We start from the raw sequence: 10,609 nt of genomic DNA on the forward strand, positions 1-10,609 counted from the left end.
CTTTTAGAATTTTACAATTTTAGAATCTATTGACAAAAGATTTTTTGCTTTTATGGAATAATATGATTGATTTTCCATGGCTACCCTCCGCTCCGTACGATTTTCTGAAAACCTCGATATCGATATCCACATGCCGCATCCCTATTTGCATTGCTTTTACATTATTCTATGTTTGTGACGTTGGTGTCAAAAATGAAAGCTCAAAAGCTGATCGTGATTAGTGTTCTGTGATTATTATTTTTACATTGTATATTTTGATTGTTATTTGTATTGTAATGATTGTTAATAATTTATTTTGATCGAAAATGGTCATCAATGACTGCTAATAATTGTAAATATTGAGCGTGAGACGCATTCGCTTTATCCTATAAAAGAATTTGGGGATATGACTTTGGAAGATCCATTTTTTGTTGTGAAAGAGTAAGTTGGATTATCATTTGTATCGAAAAAACGCAGTTTGAGCGAAATACAATTTTCAGTGAGGTTTTTAAAGCTTTGAACAAAACTCGAGGACTTTACCTCCGATGGATTGAGATTCAGGAAGATCCTATTTGTGTGTCAAAAGAAGAAATTGAATGGATAAATACTGAGCTTAAAAACTCTCTCCGAAGTATAGAATGGGATTTGGAAGACTTGGAAGATACAATTGATATCCTTTATTATTTACTTGTCATTTTCCTAATGCTATACTTAAATCGAGTGAATCAATTGAAATGAAATTCATAAGAGATTTCTCATTTCGGCATTTTATTTAGTTAGATCATTCACTGGAAGAAAAAATATTGTTTTGTAAGATCGCAGGTGCTTATGCTTTTTAGGATATTAGTTAATGCATATACCAATGTTATTACTAATAGTCATAGTTATAAGAAAAATTTTCAATAATTTTCTCTTTCATGAAAAACAAGAGTTTGTTTTCCTTAATACTTCATACATATAGTTGAAAAGAACCCAACCAAGTTTAAGATAGATAATAAGGAGCTAACACTGAGGAAAAAATTTATTGATAGTACCCGGGAAGAAGTGAAAGTAAGTCTCCATTACATTTATCAAATAACAGTATGAAACTCTTACATTTCAGCTGATGAGAGATAAAATAAATATGAACCGTGGAAGGGACCGTGATCATACAGCCCGGCAGGTGAGAAATATTTACATTGGATGTAGATTTACAAATTATAAACTTGGTAAATTTTTTTTAGCCTTTGCTGGATACAAGTGAGGTTAAGGTCACAAATACTAGGGGGACAACTAAATATTCTAAATTGGAAAATGACACTGATAGTCCTCAAAGAAATTTCATCAAAGATACCTTTGCACAACAACAGTACTTGACTAGACAACAGGAAGAGCATCTAGAAGCAATTGGAGATAGTTTGGGGTCCCTCAAAAATATGTCGAGGCATATTGGAATAGAACTGGATGAACAGGCAGGGTACTTATACATACCTTCTTACTTGAATTATGAATTGCTTATCTATCATGAGTTAGTGTAGAAACTTTTATTTGAAATTACTAGTTTCAGATTAATATAAGACTGTTGTTAAATAGAATAATTTTGATTTCTTTGCCAGTACTTTTTTTGAATTTAGGTAATTCTAAGTGAAGGCTAGTGAAAATTTGTTTTTCCTTTTCCACTGAGGTTTCAGTGAAGTTAGAAAATGGATTGACTATTGACTAGTATTATAATTCTATTGAATAAATACATATAATTAACTAAATACTCAATGAACAGCATGAAAAAAAAATAACATATTCAGTAATTTTGTTTAAGCCTTAAGACCCAATATTGCTTTCAGTATGCTGGATGAGTTTGGGACTGAAATGGATACAACTGAGTCCAGAATGGACTCAGCAATGAAGAGAATGGCTAAAGTTCTTCATATGACAACTGGTGAGTACTGAAATCAAATTAATTTCTCCAAATAAAATATGTTGAGGTCAAGAATGCTGTAATCCACAAGAGATTCTTTATAGATCGACGCCAGTGGACTGCTATCATCGTTTTATCTATTATTCTATTCATTGTGATACTTTTGTTTATAATACTGTGATTTTAATTTGCCATTTTTACTATGAGACTTAGTACAATATTTTATTTTATTGTAGGTTATATATAGAATTCTTTGTTGTTGATGCAATTTTATAATGTCTGGTAATTACTATTTATTATTTTTAGTAGAGTGGGATATTGATAGATTTTTATCTTAACTTGGGGATCAGAACAACCAAAAGTAACAAAAAAATCAATTAGGAAGTCAATCAGCGACACAAACTGTAAGAATTGTTATTATTGATATTAATATTTTTCGAATCCACACAATCTAAGATGTTAATGCAATTGAATATAAGATGAATAATGTTGTCAGCTCCAGCCTTTTATCCATATGTAACTTTTTTTTTCTATAAGCCTGTTCACAAAGCCCAGCATGTTCAAAGTTGAGAGAGATTGGGACAGTGTTTTTCCAATACTTTCGCGAAAAACTGAATACAGTATAACCTCTATAATACAAGCAATTAATTGCCGAGAGGTTATCCATATTAGTAATGTGTCCTGCTTCCGGAATACTGAATTTAGGTTAAAGAAAATTATTTCAATAATAAATTCGGGAAAATTCATATTATTTCATTTGTTTGAAATTCGACCTAAAGACAAAATTAGTCTTTAGCATAGTTAAAATTTTGTGGGGATTCCAAATATATAATAAAATATAGGGTGTCCCTCTTGGAATAACAGAGTTTTTTTCAATTTGCGGTATTATCTTATTAAGTCATGATGTACCAGGTACAATGCTTTTTGTAATGGTGAGTTCAAGCAAAGTTACTCAGAACTAATACCTAAGAAATGGACCAATCTGTTTGTCAGATGGCAAACTAAGGGTACTGCCACTAGGATTGGTCCCTTTTTTACGTATTAGATCTTAGTAACTCTGCATAAACTCACCATAAGGAAAAACTATGTGCCTTGGCTGATGCCTAAGGACAGCTTGGTGGCAAGTTCAATTGTTTTGATTCGTAATATACGTCCTTTTATCCCCTTTTTTGTTCTCCAAAAGACTGGAAGAAAAAATATTCGAAAAACAGTGAATATTTCCGTGTTATAGGGGTTATATTAATGAATTTGGTATCAGAATATATTTTTTCTTCAACCAATTTCTTTGCTCAATAGATTTTTTTCAATGCTATATAATTCAAACTAGTCACATTAATATTTAAGTTCAACTGCAGAGAACTCATGAAGTGTTTCACATTTTTATTCAGATTTGTTGGCCTAACATGTGATGATTTCAAAGATAAAGAACTTCTCATTCCGAAAATCATTTAAGTTGCAATTTCAGATAATTTATAATTAGAGAATGAGATTCATTTGCCTAATCAGTGTAGACTATATACCACTTTGCATACTGTATAATACTTTCGATACTGAAGTGAAACATGTGCTGCACTCTATGACGACCTATTTCCTAGCATACAAAGGTTTTGACCAACAAAGTATAATTTAGTAGCACCAAGCCATTTGAATTGATAATGCAGAAAATGTTTCGGTTTCAATCTTTAATTCAATGAACATCAAGGCTAGGAACGTATTTAATAAAATTAAAAAAATGAAATATTTGAGGCATAGTAAATTGATTTTATTTTCGCAATTTTTTTCGTTAGAATCTCCCCTCAAAATGAAACGTTCTTTTTGTTCCATTTGAAAATTTCCTCGTAAGTTTATTTTAAGACATTGGAAGATATTATCCAGCAAACTTTCAAAATTCTATTTGAATACTTGAATAAATTCGAATTTTTTTACAACAGTTGTAAAATGAACTTGTTCAAAGGGCTTCTAACTTGTTTGAGTAATACGGACTTAGGACCAAGTTGCCATTTATGTAATTCCTCGAATTCCGCAATTTGTTAATCCATTGCTATGATTTCGAAATAAAAAACGCGCTAGACGTGACGAAAATGATGAATATACGCCGTGAAAATGCACGTTTATGACTGAACCGTACGGTAAATACCCGATCGTCTGAAAGCTGCAGTGCTACTACGTATCATGTATGCGCCGCCGAGAATATTATTTGATTTTCGTAACGAAACGGATTCTAAAAACGTGTAGAAGGTGCCATTCATATCGATGTATCTCTGGACATCAGGTTAAAACCCTACGGTAAAAACCGGATGATGTGAAAAGAGCCTAACTGAATCAATTCTTTATTAAACTTCTCTTCCTCGGTGGTAGACATTTTGGAATTTACATTTCATCGATCAAAACTTGATACTTTCGGCGATCGATTAATGAATTGATTCAATATTCTCTATCCTTGAACATATATAGGTACTTATTTTTTTGTCGCATGCGAGCCTGCAAATTGACCAATGAAATCTATCAATTACTGTTTTCGTTCGACAATTTAGTGATGTCGCAGGCGACATAGACATAGAGACATGGAGTGTGCCTTCCTTTTCTATCTGTACATGAAATACGGTCAAAAAAAGTGACAGAGAAACTGAACATCGGGCCTGCTAGTTATCCTTCTAGAATTTTGATTGATCCGCACTCTCCTCTGTGTCAACAGAAAAGAGACAGATATTGGCCCGACGATCATTTCTCTCTTTCTATAAAATAGCCAATTTAATGCTGGTATTGCTCAATCCATGTCTCTGGCAGGAGACGATACTCTTTTGGTTGTGAATGTCAAATTGTTCAGTCACCTGAGGACACCTGAATATCGGCCATCTTCTATCTCGTATAATAATGTTACAGTGGCTGTGAACAATTTTGTAGAAAATAAATTTGTTGGAATTGTTCATATACAATTTCTGTAATAGATAAAATAAAATATTTCTGAGGGAAATGCAGATAGGAATCGTTTAGCTCGTAATTGATACAACCTTTTCTTATATTTATTTTTGCCTCCCTATTCAACAAGGTTTTGTTACTAACAGAGCTTATTGGCTTTTTTATTTCTCAGTGAATTTTTAATGATATTTATGGAAGCTAAAAATATTTCTTGGAACAATATTTGAAACTTCATTGCCCAGTACCTAATCGGGTATTTACCGATATATGTCTGTATTTTTCCTTTCATGTTCACCGAGAATATTCAACACTTAAAATTATGTATGCTTTTTTATATAAACTCATCTTATTTCAGACTGAAATGTAATGGTTAAGGACTGGTTTTCTTTCATGATAGGATATTTATTTTCATTATGGCAATCTAGTGGTTTGTTTTGAATATTTGGAATCTAATGTTTGTCTGATTTATTTACCTTTTATGGTATCTATATGTAGGTAGCTATTAGGAATGTACCAAAAATATAATAATGTATAAAGAGTCTATGTTGTTGCATATTATTATAAAGATATGTCTAGTGAAATTGTAGCTACAATTTTTTAATTGTTTGAAATACATTGATCGAAAAATTTCGAGTTATTTTTTTTCTTGTCTGTACAACGATTTCCTACTTTGAATGTTTTAATATTTTTTCTCCGTTATCATATATTATTATCATATATCATTGGGATAATATTACTTTTTTATAAGCGTGCTTGTTCAACCCAAGAGTAACTTTTTCCAAACGCAAATGCGTGCGGTAAAGAAATTGCAAGAGTTTTTATCGCACCCAAATGTTAAAGAGTAAATTATGTACATTATTATTAATAGGGGTGAATTATTTTGTCATGTCGCTATACATGGCGTACTTGAATGCTATGCTAGTAGACAATGCACCGAACGCCAACGATGAAAACCAGGAGAACCATGGTAACGACAAAGAGTAACCAACTTGGTTACTCTTTGGTAACGATATGCAGAATACCTGCATATCTGTCTGTCTGCAATGTCTGTCATTATTACTGATTCACAATTTGGGGCTGATACGCCTCTGCTGTGGCTCGGGCCTACGGCCCTCGTGGTTCGCCTCGGTCGTTGCTCGGGCCTGCGACCCTTGTGGTTCGCCTAGGCAGTGGCTCGGGACTGCGGCCCTCGTGAAAAAAAATAATTGGTATTTTTTCCATCCCAACCTCGAAAAAACCAAAAAAAAACGATTCTAGTAGCTCTCTCTGCGACTGAGAAATCACCTTCCACCACCGGTTGGGGTGGGAGTGGAAGTTATTCTTTGGGGTTTTATTACAAGCAAAGATTATAGAGAACTCTATAATCTTTGATTACAAGTAGGTACATTTGTATCTAGGTTTAGCATAGACATTCTCTATGGCATAAATCATAAGCCCTGTAGTTCAATTATCCCAAGTCAGAATAACCCATAACCTCAAAATTTACGAGTTCCGAAAAAATTTATTAGAAAATAAATTCATTATAATATTACAGAGAACTGCCAGAGACAAAAATGAATTGCTTTCTTTCTTTGCACAAATTGAAGACAATATGTATTCCTAATTTGAATAAGATTATTCCTAGGAGAAAAGTTCTAACTTTCAACACCAAATTCATTTCTTCTTCAGCAGAAGTTAATACAAATGTAATAAAAGATGTTATTCTTTATAAATATGACAATCCTAGATTCTTCAAAACGTTAAATCTGTTTGCCATAGTTCAATTTGGCTTTTGGTCATATCTCTCCCTTACTGCATACGAAACCCTTAGGGATGCTCCTGTGAAACAGAATGCTGAGAAGTGGTGGGAAAAATTCAATTTGGGCGAAAATAAATACAGATATACTATAACGTTCGCAAGTTTCCTTATTGGTTAGTTCATATTCAATAAGATAAACCTTCAGAACTGATACTTTTTAATCCGTTTTTTTAAGGGTATGGTATCCTTGTTGTCAGCTGGATGTATACACTGAGGTCAGTGAGATTTCTGATTTTAAATAAGGGTGGACAGAAGTGTACTTTGGTGACTTATACACCGTTTGGACGAAATCGTATGATGACTCTAGGTCTTGAAAATACAAGTTGTACTACTTCAAGGCACATTGCCCCCTCTTACATTCCGATCAAAGTTAAAGGATATTTGTTTCATTATTTGTTGGACATGAGAGGCGAGTTCAAAAACCCTCGATTATTTGATTATACAGTGGGCCTTAGACGCAATTTTAACGCCTAGTATTTATTTTATCATTTTCTTTCATCGTTGTAACACCACATGAAAAAAAATGTATCATCTCTTCTGTACATACTTTTCTAATAGAAACTTGAAACATTTTTAAGTTATTTTCTTTATGACGTATTGAAGAATTTTTTCCAGGACAGTATTATTATATTGGTAAAAATGAGATATATGTATAAGGCTTTTTTCAAGCCTCCAAATTGTCAAATAACATTGTGTCTACAAACCATCCAGTATATATTGTGCATGTTAAAACAAACTTCTGTTATAGTTTCCAAATTTTTTTTATTTGTAATCAGTACAGCTATAATGTCCTTTGGCAGAATATAAAGAAAATATAATGATAAAATGAAATTATATGTTCAAAAAATTTTGGTCAATGAAATTATTAAAATAAGTTTTGGACCATCCAGGCATATCCGACAGTTCCTTAACAGATGCAAAATTCCCTTTGATGTGTCTGCAAAAAACAGATAATCAATTTAATTTTAAACTGAATATATTTTTGAATATACCTGAACAATAAAATTCTCTCCGCAGTCTTTGGACCAATGGTAGCCAATTTCTGTAAATCCTTTTTATCTCCTGAATTAAGTATATCGAGAACTTCTCTTGTTCTCATTTGCTTTGGACTTTCAGTGTTCTTGGATTTACCCTTTTTCTTAGGTTCAGAGCTGAAAAATAATAAGCAATGAACTTAAATTGTAGGACTCAGGAATTTTCTTATTCCCATTTTCATGTACTTACATTTTTGTATGCTCGCAACCACAATTTTCAGGAAATTTAGGAAGTTTTTTGCGTTTACTATTTCTGTTGTTATTCTTAATATTGGATTCATTTAATTCCCTAGTTTCATTCAGTATTCTTTGAGATCTAATTGAAATTCTTGTACTTCTTCTTGGTGCAACTTTTGTAGTTTCTGATGAATTAAATTGTTCTTTTTCTACATTTGTTTTATTTGGAAGAGCTGGTTTCTTGAATATGAAATCGTTTTCAAATGGATCCTTCGTTTGGTTATGATTAATAGGAGAAATGCATGGTGTTAATTTTTGCAATTCTTTTTTTTCATTAAGTTCATTTTCAGAGACTTCACTAGTTTGCATCGAAATTTGGTCATCAAATACCTAGAATACGACAAATATACATCATTCAGTCCTAACATTTTTATGTGGCAGGTGGAGTAAATATTTAATAACGTTATAACAGCGTGAATGGTAAGATATTCATCCAAGGTGAGAAATAATATGATGAAATTTACACATACTAGTTATCTAATTGCTTACCAATATCTTTTTAGCCTGATCGATATCCTCGTGATCTATAGGGCTGCTAGTCGCTCTCAACGTTTTAGATGTCATTTGTATGACTTCCTTTTGAACTAATTTTGCGACTTTCGGTTGAATTTCTCTCCAAGAGTATCTGAAATATTGTTTATCATCACGATCAAGATTAATAAAATTCTGTTGTACATACTTAGGAGTATTCTCTTTTCCTGCAATAGCTGATAATCTGGCACTCCGTCTAGTGGGTCTTTTCAAAGTGTTTTGAATAACATTTTCCAACTTATCCATCAAGGTGTTTTCGAGCGCACCCATATATTTCCTCAAAATTGGACTGAAGTTAGTTCCCATTTCACTATTACAGGCTGATGTCATGGAAACTGTTGATTTGGAATTGTTTATAGATACACCACTCATTTCCGCGTGGCAGTTCAAGGTACTCAGTAACTTCGGCTTCTTGAATTGATTGATCCTGAACGGTGTTGCTGGAGCTCTTTTCATTGGAGTTGATGAAGATCTGCCATTTCTTTCCAATAGGGGATTGTCTAGTTTGAATTTCATGAGTATTTCATTGACTTCTGGTTTATTCTTCATCTTTTTAACCCTTTGAGCAAACTCTAGTGCTTGGATGGATTCATTGGCATCTTCAATATCACACTTCACACAAGCTATCAGGGATATATAATTATTTCTATTCAGGGAATCTGAAAAGTATTATTTAACATGTTATTTTCCATTGTCAGTCAAAATTTCTGAACCAATGTTGCATATGGAATTAAAAAACCATAGTTAGCTATGCTCTGCGAAAAATCAGATCAGAATTTTTTTTATAAAAACTAGAAGATGTATAATATTTCACTAAGTACCTTGTAGTATAGTTGTTATGATTGATTGTCTGTAAGGAATGTAAGACAGATTACTACTGAGTGCCGTCATAACTTGTCCTATACAAAGTAAACCCTTATTTATATTTATACCCTCCTGAAATGAATTTCCTTGAGTTCCAGTTTTTTTTACACTTTCTGAACCAGCCAAATCAACTAAATTTAATTTTGCACAAGTTTGTTTGTTCCTATAAGCTTACAAATAATTATGGATCCTATCACATCTTTATTTAACTTACCCATGATCAACTGTGAATTCAATTGAGAAAATCGCATGAGATCTAGAACTAAACATATTTTGTTTGGTTTCACCTGTGTGTCTCTTTTTTCCACCCAATTTGAGGAAACTTTTTGCCTCATAAATATTGAATACTTTTTGTTTTGACAAACCCTCAACTCTAAAACCTAAAATTAAACTGATATAAATACATATAGACACATCTTACAAACATACCTTTTAGTGGCAGTGGAGTTTCATTATTGCTTTTGAGCAAATCATAAACTCTCTCATTATATATCTCCATGAAAGAAACATGAACATCTACTTCACCATTATCATAAGAGAAAAAGTCATCCAAAGCCCTAGGAATAATACCATCATTCTTTTCCTAAAAATAACATATTGCAATTTTGTTTCCACAAAAACTGTATGTACAGTGTGCTTAACCGTTTTCTATTACCAATGAATTTGTCCCCATAGTGTACGTCTTTCCTGTTCCAGTCTGTCCATATGCAAAAATAGTACAATTATATCCATCTTTGACTTTTCCCACTAAGGGCTTGACAATTTTTCCATAAATTTCTTCCTGACTAGAATCTTCCTCAAAAATATTATCGAAATGAAATGTCTGTTGCCTCTCTGTTGCTAATAAAAGCTGAAAACTCAAGAATAAATATAAGGACCAAAGGAATATTTAAAACCTTACTGCTGGATCACTACTGATAACTTGTAATGAACTTTTAAAAGACCTCCGTCTTGGAGGAGGTTTCAGTCTTACACTAACATTGACATGGTCATCTAAATTCATTTTGAAAAAGGCAGAAACACAGACTGCAGTTAAAATTATTTAGAATCAAGAAATACTACAAAATCATTGAAATCCTGTTCAGTTCAAGCGTATTTGATAATTTTTAATTTTTGTTTGCTGCTAACCGCACCAACCGTTTTTATCTTATCTGAAAACATAACCTATGATTTAAGATTTTCAAATATCTATGTCCAACGGAACAATAAAGGAACAACTTCCTTTCATGAAATATTCAGGAACTGTTTTTTAATTTTTTTCTTATTTTCTCGTCAATTTTTTATTATTTCAATGATTGTCAACTAGCATTTGATTTCTCTGTATAAATTTTAGACAAATCTTTTTAGTTTTAG

The 10,609-nt window shown here is 32.3% G+C and overlaps 3 protein-coding genes across 4 annotated transcripts; 2 read left to right on the forward strand and 1 right to left on the reverse strand.

Moving 5' to 3' along the window:
- Window positions 1-201: 201 nt before the first annotated feature.
- LOC123318638 (syntaxin-6) lies at window positions 202-5,422 on the forward strand. Of its 2 annotated transcripts, none has more exons than XM_044905323.1 (7): window positions 202-420; window positions 480-649; window positions 935-1,029; window positions 1,082-1,141; window positions 1,203-1,435; window positions 1,800-1,894; window positions 5,148-5,422. In XM_044905323.1, the coding sequence occupies exons 1-7, from the start codon at window positions 386-388 to the stop codon at window positions 5,150-5,152; spliced, it is 693 nt and encodes a 230-aa protein (XP_044761258.1). In that variant the 5' UTR covers window positions 202-385; the 3' UTR covers window positions 5,153-5,422. The 2 variants fall into 2 exon arrangements, with proteins under 2 accessions (XP_044761258.1, XP_044761249.1); XM_044905314.1 differs by having other exon boundaries at window positions 203-420; window positions 1,978-5,422.
- An 812-nt stretch (window positions 5,423-6,234) lies between these two features.
- Window positions 6,235-7,162, forward strand: LOC123323035 (transmembrane protein 223). Its single transcript, XM_044911232.1, has 2 exons — window positions 6,235-6,703; window positions 6,766-7,162. Exons 1-2 carry the CDS (start codon window positions 6,346-6,348, stop codon window positions 7,062-7,064), a joined length of 657 nt encoding a protein of 218 aa, XP_044767167.1. The 5' UTR covers window positions 6,235-6,345; the 3' UTR covers window positions 7,065-7,162.
- Window positions 7,163-7,358: 196 nt separating this feature from the next.
- On the reverse strand, window positions 7,359-10,599 carry LOC123323034 (kinesin-like protein Nod). The gene is made up of 10 exons (XM_044911230.1): window positions 10,158-10,599; window positions 9,912-10,106; window positions 9,686-9,839; window positions 9,471-9,636; window positions 9,214-9,419; window positions 8,541-9,051; window positions 8,351-8,486; window positions 7,815-8,191; window positions 7,583-7,741; window positions 7,359-7,527 (listed from the first exon to the last, which is right to left on the reverse strand). The coding sequence occupies exons 1-10, from the start codon at window positions 10,257-10,259 to the stop codon at window positions 7,422-7,424; spliced, it is 2,112 nt and encodes a 703-aa protein (XP_044767165.1). The 5' UTR covers window positions 10,260-10,599; the 3' UTR covers window positions 7,359-7,421.
- Window positions 10,600-10,609: the final 10 nt, after the last annotated feature.

This window comes from Coccinella septempunctata, chromosome 1 (assembly GCF_907165205.1).
Source record: "Coccinella septempunctata chromosome 1, icCocSept1.1, whole genome shotgun sequence".
Lineage (NCBI taxonomy): Eukaryota > Metazoa > Arthropoda > Insecta > Coleoptera > Coccinellidae > Coccinella > Coccinella septempunctata.